General features: G+C 40.3%; 1 protein-coding gene across 1 annotated transcript in view; it reads left to right on the top strand.

Annotated features, from left to right (window-relative positions):
• Positions 1–14,079, top strand: part of LOC126419243 (uncharacterized) — a 67,214-nt gene extending 53,135 nt beyond the window's left edge. The window contains exons 7-8 of the mRNA XM_050086388.1: positions 7,598–7,715; positions 13,196–14,079. Coding sequence (XP_049942345.1) covers positions 7,598–7,715 — 118 coding nt within the window. The 3' untranslated portion in view covers positions 13,196–14,079. The remainder of the gene's footprint in view (positions 1–7,597; positions 7,716–13,195) is intronic.
• Positions 14,080–14,597: the final 518 nt, after the last annotated feature.

Here is a 14,597-nt window from a genome sequence, read left to right as displayed (position 1 = left end):
TGGATTTCCTTGTTTCAGCCTGCTTAGAGATTGACCCTAACCCAGAGTTGAGTGGAAGGTTGTTTTAATGCCAAGCATAAGACTTTCCTGGAGACTGGTCAAAAGGCCTCCACAGTATGTCTGACAGTCATGTTGCAGGTGCTGTCTATGGCTGATAGAGATCCTGAACCAGATGCAGCCAATTTCTCTGTTTCTGAGCAGACTGCAAGATCTGGGCATTTACAGAGGGTGGGATTATTGTTGGTTGGTGGCTTCAGTGTTAGGTGCATGACGGAGCCCCTTAGGAATATGTCTGCCAAGGAGTGGAACAAATCCAGTGTACACACAGAATCCACTCTGGAGGCAGACATCTCAGATGTGGAACAAATACTACAAAATGACATAAAGGGCACACACAGGACAAGGATAGATCTAGGAAGCATTGGTAGTAGCTGTGTTTGGAAAGAACCAGAGCTTTAAGCACTCATAGAAGTCACTGAAGTGGAATTTGTTATATCTGCTGAAAGCTCGCTAAAGCCAGGGATAAGTTCAAAAGAAGCCTTTATCAAAGTTTCTGTGAGCTAGTATGGATAGAGGTGATACTCAACAACTGGGATAAATTAATAATTGGTTCCTTTTAGTGATCACCCCTACCTCTCCAGCCCACTCCCCTGACTCAGAAAATATACCACAGCTTCTGAAAGATCCAAGGAAAATTTGAACCTCATTTTGGATAGGTACCTGGCTTGTACAATTATAGTTGGTGGTGACTTCAATGTACCCTCAACATGCTGACAAAATACTGGTTTAAAGTTGGTGCTAAGCATAAAAAACCCATCAAAAATGTGCTACATGTGTTCTCCAAAAATTATTTTGAGCATTTAGTTCACAATCCCACACGAAGTGTAAATGATGGTCAGAACAGATTTGGCCTCTAAGCAAGAAATATTCATGAGCTAATAGAAGCATCCTGACAGATACAGGAATTAGTGATCCCAAAGTGAGTACAGCAAGACTGAAAACCATAACAGCCAAAACTACCAAAAATAAAAGCAGATAAAAATTCATTTCATGCCTTCATAAGCAACAGTCTCCATTCCTTCCACAGTAACTACATAAGCATTGACCAAATGTGGATTAAATTCAAAGAAATGGTGCTCATGGCAACACAGAGTTTTATACTGAGTAAGCCGGCCGGGGTGGCCCAGCGGTTCTAGGCGCTACAGTCTGGCACCGCGCGACTGCTACGGTCGCAGGTTTAAATCCTGCCTCGGGCATGGGTGTGTGTGATATCCTTAGGTTAGTTAGGTTTAAGTAGTTCTAAGTTCTAGGGGACTGATGACCTCAGCAGTTAAGTCCCATAGTGCTCAGAGCCATTTGAATCATTTTTATACTGAGTAAATTAATAAGAGACAGAATGAACTCCCCTCCTTGGTAGACAAAAAAGATCAGGACACTGTGTAGAAGCAAAAAAAAAAAAAAATAATCCTGATTTAAAAGAACACAAAATCTTCAAACTGACAATGGCTTATAGATGCTCAACACTTGGAATGGACTTTAGTGCGAGATGCTTTTGACAGTTTTTACCCTGAAATCTGGCAGGAAATCCAAAGAGATACTGGACGTATGTAAAATATACCAGTGGCTAGACAGCTTTGTCGGTGGCAGCAGCCTATATGCATGCTGCCCAGGAGGTATTATCCACATGTAACCTGGGGGCATGTCTTGGTCTTGTCTTGTCATAGGTGTGCCTAGTTCAGCACCTGCTATGCAATGTTTCCTAGGGCCAACCAGTGTGCTGGTGAAGGCATATGTCAGCACATTCCTACCCCCCCCCCCCCCTCTTCCCCCCATTTCCCCCCCCCCCCCCCCCCCCCACACACACACACCAAAACACCACACGTTGTCACGTACTGGATATGTGTGAATAACAATGGGGAAAGAGGAAGGAAGCTGGATATAGAGATGAGCTGGGAGCCATAGCTGTGGAGGGCCGTGTACTCTCGGCTGTACCCCATGATCTGGCTTGTGAGAGCAGAGGAATATCCTCCTGAAAACACTGATCAGGACACGTATGTCCAGTCCTGAGGGCATCTACTTGGGCAATGACGGTGATGGAAACTGTGACAGCAGGTCCAGATCCACTGAGTCGGAGAGTGGTGATGTCAATTGGCTCATCCTGGTCTGCTATGGCTGTGAAGACAATGTGATCCTGTGAGGCCATGAACCTGGGGGAAGAAAAGCAGCAGAATCATGGGGCAAATGACAAATGTGAATTTGATTCTGAGGATGGTGCTACAAACCATTGGGACCTGCAATCAAGTACATAAAAGAGCCAATGTGTTCTTGGATCATGACTCTCTCCCAGTGCCAACAGTTGCCACAAACCCTGAAAAGAACAGGATCGTGTGGTGGAATGTGATAATATATGGATGCTGCAGTGGGTGTAGCAAGTGTAGCAGCATCCAATGGCGGTGGCCATGCAAAAGTTCTGGTGGTGATGGTCTGTCTCGTGGATGGGAGCTATAGGAGGTAAGAAAACGTTGCACTGCCTGTTCCTATGTGTGGGAGGTATGAAGCTTGGATATCTCTTGTTTAACAGTGCATATGAAGTTTTGTGCTTTGCCACGGACTGGGGGTGATTACTCTTTTTGAGACATTACTTGAGTCCTGCATTTGACAACACTTGAGAAGGAGTACGCAAATTGGCAATGTATTCTTCTAGTGTACTACCTGAGATGGATAAGTGTCAATTATTGTCTGTGGATTGACTGTAGTTTTGAAGACAACACAAATGTGAATGCAACCAGAAGGCTTTGGCATCAAAACTAATGGACTTTCCCACTGACTAGCTCGTATTGGAGGAATCACACCATAATCTTGCAATTCTTTTCATTCACTGGCCACTTTGTCTCATAAAGCAATGGTAATGGGCCAAGCCCAGAAAAACTTAGGCTGTGCATTGTCTTTCATGGTAAGTTCATTACAAAATTATTAGCATTTACAAGTCCATCAGAAAGGAGTTCAGGATATTCCTTGAGCAAACTAGCGACACTGTCTTCGGATTGAAAGCAGTCACTGAAAGTACCCTGTCTTGGATGCTAAGGCCAAATAAGTTAAACAAATCTAAGTATTCACTGTCTCTTGATTGCAACACAGTAAATTTCACTGTCCTAGAGTGAGAGCTGTAAGTGACAGGCAAACTACACTGTCCAGGCACTGGGATTTCCTGTCCATTGTACACAGTGAGGTGGATGCTAGACTTTGACAGGCTTGTAAGCCTAACTGTTTGTACATGGCATGATTAAGCAATGTTACAGAAGCACCTGTGTCCAGTCCAAAGCCAACATGATGGGCAGCAGTCTATAATGTTACAAATAATTTGTTGGAATGGCATCACACTGCACTGGGGCAAGATGAGCGTACAATCCTACTTGAATTACTGCTAGAAACTGTAGTCAGTTATGAAAACACTGCATTCACAGAATGTGTATGAGACTTATTGTTGTGAGAGTGGGCAGAATTGACGTTCTTTTGCCATTGAAAGCAAACTGCCTGGACAGGGCCTTTCTTTCCACATGAGTAACATTTTGCATTGTGTGACGGGCAGTTTTGCCACTTAAGGCAAGTAAAACAGTGAGGGTAAGACATCACTGGATTTATAGGCCTGGCCACTTGTTTACTGGGCTATCTGCATGTCTGTGCGCATTTATTGTGGCTGCTGAGTGGGGCAGTAGTGAGCAAATCGGGATCTGATCAAGTTTATTGGTGGTTATGACACTGGCATCGAATTGTTCTAATATTTGCAACAGTTGATGGGGCGAAGGATCTGAGTACTTGAGAATCTGTTCTATAATTCTGTTGTCGGGGACATTGTATGTGATCAAATCACAGATTATCATGTTACTATAAAAACTGCCAAGACTACACTTGAATTTACACTTCTTAGTGAGTCCCTGTAAGTTGGTGTACCACTGACAGTACATCCATTCAGGTTTTTTGTAAGGTGAAAGAACTGAAATCTGGCTGCCATGACCTGAATCTGCCATTCATAATACTGTCTTAATGCACCTACTATTTCATCATAAGAGAGTGCATCAGGAGAGGATGTAGGGAAGACTTTTTGAATTAAGCAAAACACAGGGGTTCCCATGACAGACGAGAAATAATGAGATTTCACAGTACTTTGAAGTCAATGGACTTGACAGTGGGCCTGGAACTGGGTGAGATATTTAATCCATTCCACTTCTTTTTCATTGAAGTGCCAAAATGGTGGAATGTTGTGTGGTGGCACATGTTGGATCAGTTGGTTGGTTGGTCGGACAGCTGACACAGTTTGTGCGGTAAGCAATTGCTGTACAGTAGATAGCAATGTGGTGATTTGCTGGTTCTAAAACTGAAAAATCTGATTTAGTTCCAGAGCAAGAGCGGTCTGCAGCTGAGACACCAGGGCAGGGGTCGAGGGGCAGGATAGTCTTTCTAACACTAACAAATTACAGAAAAATATGAAAAGACAAAGAAAAAAGCAATGTGCAAAGCCTCTGAAAAGAGAAGTAGATTAGTTCTGCAGCCTCCCTCCTGTAATACATTAAACAACAAGAACAAATGAGCAAATAGAATCACTGCAGCAACCTAGAACACATGAAAAACAAACAAAACTTATTGGTCAGACTTGTTGCCACTTATTATGGCTGTGCCCTCTTGTAATGTTTTTTTTGGATGGATGAGGAGATGGTGGTATGGCAGGTGGGTGGCCAGTTTCCCCTCACTACAACACAAAACGCACATGTGGTTAAAATACAATTGAGTACTTAACTTGAGTGATGTCCAATCTGGAGTACTGCAGCTAACAGCAATCAAATAATATGTACTAATTCTTGAATCTTGTGTGTGTCCATAATACAACTACAGGGTGGAGGAAAATAGTGTCATGAAATTTTAACCCTGGGTAGTTGATGGCCATTAGGAACCAAAATTACCAATGCTGTGTAGGTCGACAACGCACCATTTTTAAACTACGGAAACTTGGCACCATTTGCTCCAATTGGCCGTGGTATTGCCCTGTTGCCATTTGTCAGTTGATGGGCAGTGCTATGGTTGACAGTTCACATACACAAACATCTCTTGCCTCGTCACTGCCACAACATGATATGCACATGTGTCCGATAGGTCTTGCTGTTTGTCTCCACCTCATGTCAGAGGCATTCACATGTAAGCTTCACTTTGGAGCACACACATATCACCTGCAATTTAGTCATACAGTAAGCATGGCGGCACAGTATTCATTTGAAGAACAATGAGATATGGTTTTTGTTTATGGACTTGCTGGCAGTAATGCACATAGAGCTCAATGAGGAACGGTACCCAGTAAGACACCACCCACACCTGCAAACGTTTACAGCAATTCACAGGCGACTTGGCAAACTCAAACATGATGGGATGCTGCATTTGAAGAGACTGTTCTTTAGCACTTCAAGGAAGCACCTACAACAAGTACTTGAGCAGTTAGACATGACATGGGGATCACTCATTGGTTAGTCTGAGGTTTTGAAGGATGACGGCTAACATCCATTTAATTTTCACCCTGTTCAAGACCTAAACCATGTGGCAGACTATGAACACAGGCTAGGATTTTGCCAGTGGTTAGTGGTTTCTGTGATGTGTTGCACAAGATCCCAACTTCCCTGCCATTGTGTTGTTTACTGATAAGCGCACCTTCCATTGGGATGGCCTTTACAACACTTGAAATGTTCATTACTGGGCAAGGGGAAATCATCATGTCATATATGTCCATGAACACCAGGAATTATGTTTGCTAAACATTTGGGCAGACATTGTGGACGACCATCTGACTGGGCCGGTCCATGTACCTCCTCAACTTACTGGGGCAAATTACCTTCACTTTTAGCAAGAAACTCTACCGGCCTGCTGGAAGATGTTCCCCTGGACATACAGCTATGCATGTGGTTACAGTATCCTGCACATAGCAGTCATGCTGTGTGTGGATATTTAAATGAACTCTTCAATGGTTGGGTAACTGGCAAAGGTGCTCATATGACATGGCCCCCACAATCAGCAGACATCACGCAACCAGACTATTTCCTGTGGGGATTCTTCAAGGTTCTAGTTCACCCACCCAGAAGCAAACCACCTAGAAATGAAGAGGAATTAATGGATAACATTCAATATGCCACCAATCACATCAGGGCAATTCCAGGAATCTTTGAAAGAGTTTGGCAAAACACAGTTCGATGCTGCCAAGCTTGTGTTGTGTCAGAGGGTCGCTAGTTCGAGCACCTGCTTTAAGTAAACAATGTCCTAGCTATAAAAAAGGCCCTTTTGAGGGCCAATTCAATTTTTAAAAGACTTTCTGTTCACAAACTAACAGCTGTTGAAGGGTTTTTTCCCAGTACATTTTATCATGAAACTACAATGGATGTGTCAGGACTCTGGCGGATTCGCCCCCAGGCCCCCAGGGTGTAAGGCTGACATGCTACCACCTAGCATGCAGGTCACCTTGGATACATCGCAATCTCTGGCAGGCAAAGCTTTTGCAGTCATGCGTTGTCCAGAGCAGCCAGCAACAGGGCAATCCCCCGGCCAATCATAGCATGTGGTGCCAAGATTCCGTAGTTTAAAAATCATGCATTGTCGACTTACACAACACTAGTAAGTCTGGTTCCTACTAGCATCAGCTATCCAGGGTTAAAATTTCACGTCACAATTTTTCTCCACCCTGTATATACAATGACTGTTGTTCCCTCACAGCTACGTAAGGTACAAGACAAAGACTATTGCTGTGGAAGATTAGAGCACAGTGTGTCATATTGAGCTGCAATGAGAACTGAGTCCCGATGCTATGTACTGAGGTACTGAGAATGAGAGACTGAGAAAGCTCGGTCGGCAGCAGCAGCCTATATGCATGCTGCCCAGGGGGCATTATCGGTGCCTAGCCTGGGGGCATGTTTTGGTCTTCTCTTGTCATAGGCGCACCTAGTTTAGCACCTGCAATACAATGTTTTCTAGTGCCGACCAGTGTGCTGGCAACCAGCACAGATAGCTTTCTCTGAAATGTCTCTTCCTAATTTCTGTATCTTTATTGAATTACAATATCACAATGAAAGTCAGTGCAGTTTCATTATCACTTAAATCAAATACAGGGCTGTCATTTTAGCTTTGTAATTTACAACTTAGTTAATCTAACTCATTGCCTCAGTTTTTGGCACAAAAATTGGACTTGACTTATTAATTAAAAAAAAAAAAAAAAAAGTTAAGAAGGTAGCTTCATGAAAACTTCTACCAAATCTTTTTATGATAAACAGAACCTAATTCCAAATGTGGAACACTCTAATAATACGCACTTTTAAAATTTTGTAAACACTGGAATTTTGAAGACACTAATTATTGGATTATTGCAGATAGTTGCAGTAGTTGTGATAAATGGTAAGTACCATATGCAATGCACTCCGCAGTGGTTTGCAGGATATGGATGCAGCTGTAGATAAAGTTAATTGAAACTAAGAAGAAAGAGGACAGTACTAATGTGAATCGCCTATTTGAAGCCATGTTACCTGAAAATGTCCTGTGTGATACTCAAATACATATTAATTTGTTTCAGATATATGGACTATGAAAAGCTGGGAGTAAAAGTTTTTTCAATGAAACAGCACAAGGAAGCCTTTTCAGAGCTGAAGAAGGGACTAATTGCTAAAGCTGTCTTTAAAATCGGGGGCTAGGTAAGAACATAAACCTCAGTCAAATCAAACAGAAGAATTTGTAATACGAAATTTGTAAACATGCTCAAATTGAATTAAAAGTGCATATGATTATGAGGTGGATGTAGCTGGTTTGCATAAAAATGAAGCTGAGTGGCATCAGTTTATACATGATAATGATAGCTGGTGACTATGGATTAAAGTACTTGAACAAAAGTGGCTGGTTGCTGTATTTCTATAAGTACAGCTGTCTCAAGTTTCACTTTCCTAGTTTATGTGTGAATCAGTAGTGAAGCACACAAGGTAAGGCAGCTAAAACAGGCCACCCAAAATGGAGGTGTAGACATAAAAAGCAGCAGGTAGCAAACACTTTGCTAGAGGATGGAGGTTTTAAGCAAATTGTGACAGAGGCCATAACCAAGGAACTAATTTAGGATTTGTTTTGTACTCAAAGAAAGTATGTATCATGCAAATTATGTTTCTTCCTTGCTTGTGTAGAATTTGTCACTTAACAGCATCAGTGATGACAGCTTGCAAAAAGTGGAGTAAAAATTCACTACATAATTCTCTATGATCATGTTTAATGCTGACACTGGCTAAGACATCCATAACAGAGCACTCGGTTGTCAGAGAATGCATGATGAAGGGGTGCAGAACTAAACTTGACAGCCATCATTTGTGACTCCAAATATGTATAGCTTAGTGACAACCACAACTCAATATATTCACTAGTTCTCAATTTATTAGAAATACATCATATTGCAATGAAGCATTCATGTTTCTGTGGCAATATACATTTTAGTTATATTTACAATCACTGAATTTCATTTAATCTCTCAGTATGCCCTATTTCAGCCTCTTCCTGAAACACTGTAGTGTCTTAGGCTTGGGATATAAAACATTTCTGTCAAATGTTCCACTCCTGTTTCCATTTACCTATGAAAGAAAACCAGCTCTCAGACTTTTAGCACTGTAGTACATTTTTTATATGGGAATGATCTAAACTCTGACTTCTCCTCTATTTCTCCACATTAAAACTTACTCTTAGTACAAGCCAATGCACAGCAACCTGCAATGGACCTAAACATGTTACCTGATCACTGATTTTATTCTCTGGCTTTCCAGTTATTTCTATTTCAGCTCCCTTGTCAGGGCAGTGACATTATTAGATTTGTTGAAAAACCCCTGAACAAATCTTGCTGCACTTCTTTGTATGCCATCCAGGTACGATGTCAGGTATGACTGGTATGGGTCCCATACAGAACTGCAGTACTCCAGCTGAAGCCTTACCATAGAACAATGTATCTTTATTCATCTTGCTTGAAGCCCTTCCAGATTCTTGTCTTGTGGAAGAGGACCTTATTTACCTCTAAAACTACCCCTGTCACAGGAACACCCATATGTATTGTTCTGCCAGATTTCACTCCTAGATATTTAAAATTAGTTGACATTTAAATTATTTCTTCCCGCATCTTATACTCAAGTGCTGTCTTGGATTTTCTGGAGCATGAAATGACCACTTGGCCCTTGTGTACATTGTTGATCATTCCATTTATTTTTATCCATTTCCCTGTTGTTGCAAGGTCTTCCTAGAAAGTCTCACAAACCATAATTGTCTTTATTGTGAGATATTCCAACAGCTCATGTGCAAAGCTCCCAATATTACAGTGGATCCTTATGTCTACATAATTTATAAATATTTTACAAATAACATGGGTCTTAGTACACCCTCTGGATTAGGCCCTGCTGAAATGCCTGTATTCAAGGTCTTCTATTCCAGCAGTTTGTAATTTGTGCAATGAAAACTCATGACAGACTTTCTCTCAAATGCCTTTTCCTCAAATGCTAGTGATGCAGACCAGCTGCCTTATCTCATATAATCTGTCTGCTGCATCCTCAGCAAAACCTACAAATTATGATTCAGAAGAGTGCTGTTCCCTAAAACAGTGATGAGTTCCCTTGAGCCAATGCGTTGTGTTCTATGTAGTATAGCTTTTTGCCAGTGATATGGCACCACCCCTCTCTGTAAGCTTAATCTGAACAGTCTGAACAATTATGCCAGGTAGTCAACTAACTGCCAAATCAAGCTTTCTCAGGAGGTCAGAGAGATATTGTCTCGTCCACATGCCTTTCCAGTCCTGCTGTTTCTAAGTATTTTCATGATTTCCTTCATGTGCAATTGGAATTTCCCAGAAACATTTCATGCTACATTCCCACCTTGTTTCTCTACTAATGTCTAGTTTACACACCACATACTACCCACCATCTTTCCACACAAATAACTAAAGGTTTTTCCTTGCAGATGTGACTGGATCTGTCTTCCTTCCTCCACAGATGGAACATTATTAGTTTCTTTTACATATCCTACATAATCATAAACCATCCTTGTGTCTTTCTATCTTTTTCTACCATATGTGACATTAAATTGTTTTTTGCTCCTCACATTGCTTATTTGTCTTAAGTAAACCATTTTCTCAAACCTTTTTTGTAACTTATTGTGCGCTGTCCTGCATCTGCTTTTTAATCTTGTTATGTTTCTGTTATAATATGCAGTTCATGTCCTCCTCTTGCCTTTTTTTGTCCTTTCTGTTCCTGTACCCTCCTCATAAATACTCTAAACTGTCACCACTTGTCATATATTGTTGTTCTAGTTTCTATTCACTCTCTCTGCCATTTTATATTTGAAAGACCTGCAGCTCTGCTACTTTTGTTAAATTGTAATGGTAAAATCATTTCTTTTCTGTTGTCACAAAACCTTAACCTGTCCCTGTAATTTCCATTATCACTGACTTGTGGTCATGAATGCTCTCCACTTATTACTGCTGTGATACAAATCATATGGTCTTACCAAAACAAGGTACTGCAACTGTTGCTTTAAACTAGCAACAATCTAATACCCATCTGTGTCTCAACCTATGTGAATACTATTGTGGTTCATGAGTCAGTAAGTAATTTTTATTGTTAATAGCTGCCACATTAAGACACTGATTTTTTATGTAATAAGACAATGTACTTACTCCTCTGGCATTGGAAAGAGGCTTCAGAGGGGACTTCAGCAGTGTGACAGGTGTTGAACTTGATCAAATAGTACTGAGGTAACAGTTGCTGCAAACCACTGTTGACATCATGAGAGGTCTCACAAATACCCACTTGACTGCACCTAATATAGGGCAAGCATGTGACAAAAGTATGGTCTGCTTGCTGCCCATCAGTCTGTGCCCTGCTGCTACAGTAACCAGACAATTTGCTCCTGAAGCCATTCAGATTTTAAAAGCATATACAAAAATCAAAGAGGTGGATATGGTTTTCATTTATAGGAAATGTCACCTCACTATCAGTTTTATAAGCTGAAAGGTATCCTGATCATGCCAAGCTCTCATGAGCTAACTTCACAAAATTTATAAAAAATGTCTCAGCAAATTGGCAGTGCAAAACACAAAATACATAAAGACAAAAGAACAACTGATAAGATAAATGCAACTAATGTCTTAGCAGTAATAACACAAAGTCCACATGCCACTACAAGGCAGCTTCAGTGTGCAAGTGGGATCAGACAAAGGAGTGTTCTATAAATACTACATTCCACTGCAGTTCATCTCTTACATATCTGTTACAGTTCTGTGGAAATGACTTTCAAAATCAGTTACAGTTCTCTGACTTTTGGCTACAAAATCTGCAAAGTAATGCAGCATTTATATGCAAGATTTTTTTTATGGATGAAGCATCATTTACCAACCACGGGCAAATAAATGGGTCGATGTACTCTACTGCCAGGATGATAAAATCCACATGAGGTGAGAGGAGTGCACAAAACAACCTTTATCTGTCAGCATATTGTCCAGGCTTTTCAAGAACTGCCCTTTGGTCCTTCTTTTCTTGCTTTGACTCTGAACAGGCAAAACTATCTACAATTCCTAACTGTTAAGCTACTGCAGTTATTGAAAGACAACCTCAGTGGACTTACAGCATTTCATATAGTACCAACATGGTGGCTGTCCCATACATTCTGCACAGATAATTACACTTATTCTTAGCAGAACATTTGGATTTAGTTTGGTCATTCAGAAAACACAAAATGCTTTGATTGCTCACCAGGCTTTGGACTTTTACCTATGGGGAAAGTTAAAATAAGAGGAAACAACGATGACGCCCAAAGCTATAAAATGCCTTATAACATTGGCCTTTACTATGAGAAGTTCTAATGGAAATCACTGTGTAAAATCATCTCTCGGCTCACCTTCCATTCATGCCTTGTTAAGCTCAACTGGTGCCATTAGAAGATCACTTGGGAGACCAGAATGGCACGACATGATCTTCAGTGCTGAAAGCAGATTATGCCTGCATGCAAGTGATGATTGTTTGTATGTACAATGTAGACCTGGTGAGCACTGCCTTGTGGAGTGAATTCATCCAAGACATATTGGCCTTGTGGTCTGGGTTGCGAAACGGTACAGCTCTCATTTATCTTTTGTGTTTGTGGAGGGGACACTAACCAGTGCTTGGTGTGTGCAGAATGTTGTTGGACCTGTTCTTTTGCTGTTATTCTACATACTGCCCATGACACTCAATGTACTCTGCATCTGGCCAGCATGATATGTGGACTTGTCTCCAATCAATGCAACTTGTCAGTCAACAACTCTTACAGAACTATGTGAACATGTCAAGCAGGCATGACATAATGCATCCCATGACAGTATTTGCCAGTTGTACAATCAACTGGATGCCAGAGTCAGCACCTGTGTTTCCGCCCAAGGAGCCTACACCACTTACTGATATGGATGTTTCAGCATGGGTCGATACCTGGTACCACAGAACCACTTGTGCTATTGATCTGTAAATCATTTTATGTTCTCTATGTCCAATGATGTTGTCACAATAAATCTTGAGAGAATTGGAAACCTCTAAAAGTGTTTTCTATTGTCCCCCACCGCTCCTCTGCCCTGTCAGTGTAATAAATATTTGAACCATACCAGAGTTACTGTTGGTTTGGATTTGGTTTAGCAGAGAAAAAAATCGTTGGACCTCTTCTCCTGGCAGCATATCAGATCAAATTCCATCTGATCTGTATGTCACTCAAGTATATAGTTTAATTTTAAAAGTTGTAGCCATAATTCAGCAACTAAAAACAGTAAAAATTACTTGCATGGATCAGAAAATCTGCAACAGTTTGCTGTAACTTAGCAAAAATCACACAACACATTTATTGTAACAAAAGGAAGGTTCCCTCAAGAAAAGTATAAAATTATGAGGCAGAGTTACTAGCTATTATTTACTTTGAGAGGACTTGTCAGTGTTACTGCTAGACATGTATAAAAATACACATATCATTCTGAGCCATATGAGGTGGGCTGTCTTAGCTGCTTCACCTTGCACTTTAACTATAAAATATACTTTCAGAATGTCTCATAGGTCAAGTAGGCAGACCATTATGAAATAATTAATTCTATAGAATTCATTAATTCAAATAACTGAAATAATAATTAGAATGTTTCATGTTCCAGATTTCTATCATCTATGCAAAAACAGTGAAGCATACAGTGTAGAACAATAAAACCACTATGAAATTGAAAATATGGACATAAGAAATTACATGGGAATAAAGATTTATTAACCAACCATTTTAAAAGACCCATGAATAAACATTGTGACATTGCTAAGGACCATATACAATAGGAGTATACCTGGCTGTTCAGTCTTTTTGTCACCTTGCGATTTAATATTCAGATTCTGATTTTCCAGTCTCATGGATGGTATGGATACCAATCAACCTGTGAAAACTTGAAAGATTTTCCAATGTAATTGTGAGGCGATATCAATTGTCTCACTGCAACATCAGAATATTCCTGATAGTGATTTTTGTTGTGCTCTATTTCTAGTTGAAAAATTTAACTGTGTCTACTGCAGCAGAAACTGTCATTCAAAAGATTTGTTGGTTCTACATTAATCTAGTTGCTTTCAATATATAAACTTCATATCTTAGTTTAATGTGTGTTGTAGTTTCTTTTTCTGTGCAATGACTGAAATTGTGCTTGTAATGCATTTTTAAAAAATCACATATAGGCTTTTGCAGAAACAACTTTCTCTCAGTACTTTAAAAGTTTTGTTTCTGTCCAAAGTCAAACCACTGAACATTATTACAAATACCTATTAGAGAAATGCTAAAATTAATTTCAAGATCAGTATTTATGAGAGAAGAGAGATCAGTAAAAATAAAAGTTAAGACATATAGGTAGTGAAGGAATGGGAAGGTCTTTCCAAATACTGTATCAGGGAAACATATCACAGGAAATGTCCAGAAATAATTGTTAGCTTACAAGATTGATATTCTTTTTCTTCATCTGTATCTGGTGATCATGTTAGTAAACAGACTTGAATGATTTCCATAGTTTGTCTTTTGTTTATTTTTGATAAAAGTCCTGTTAATCTGTCTGACAGTTCTGCAATGTGTGTGATATCATTTTTAACTCTACTAACCTATCTTTCATTCCTAAATTCCAGCAAACTCCCAAGCTTTGTGTAGTAAGGTCCAGGCATGAAAGTATCTGGATGTGGTCCATGGCTGAAAGCCATTGCCTGATTTACCTCAGTCCACTATGACCAGCATTCTTTCCTCTGGGCCAGAGTATTGGCCAGAGTGTTGCCATATCAGTAACCCTCATGTCGCATTAAGGCTTCTGACAGTCCTATGCTTGGTACACATGTTTACCTAGCTGTAAATAGTCTGGCAAAAGGACCTTTGAACAGTGCTAAATTGTAGCAGAGTTATGCTCACATGACTCTCAATCAAGACCTCAATGCTTCTGGTTCTCAGAGCTGGGGATGAACATGGTGAATTGACATACTAATCACATGCCAGCAGAGCCCTCAAGTCTCTAGCCACATCATAATTTTGCAATCAGTCAT

This window comes from Schistocerca serialis, chromosome 9 (assembly GCF_023864345.2).
Source record: "Schistocerca serialis cubense isolate TAMUIC-IGC-003099 chromosome 9, iqSchSeri2.2, whole genome shotgun sequence".
Classification (NCBI taxonomy): domain Eukaryota; kingdom Metazoa; phylum Arthropoda; class Insecta; order Orthoptera; family Acrididae; genus Schistocerca; species Schistocerca serialis.
Note: the sequence above shows the minus strand (reverse complement) of the source record. Positions and strands in the feature narration are given on the sequence as shown.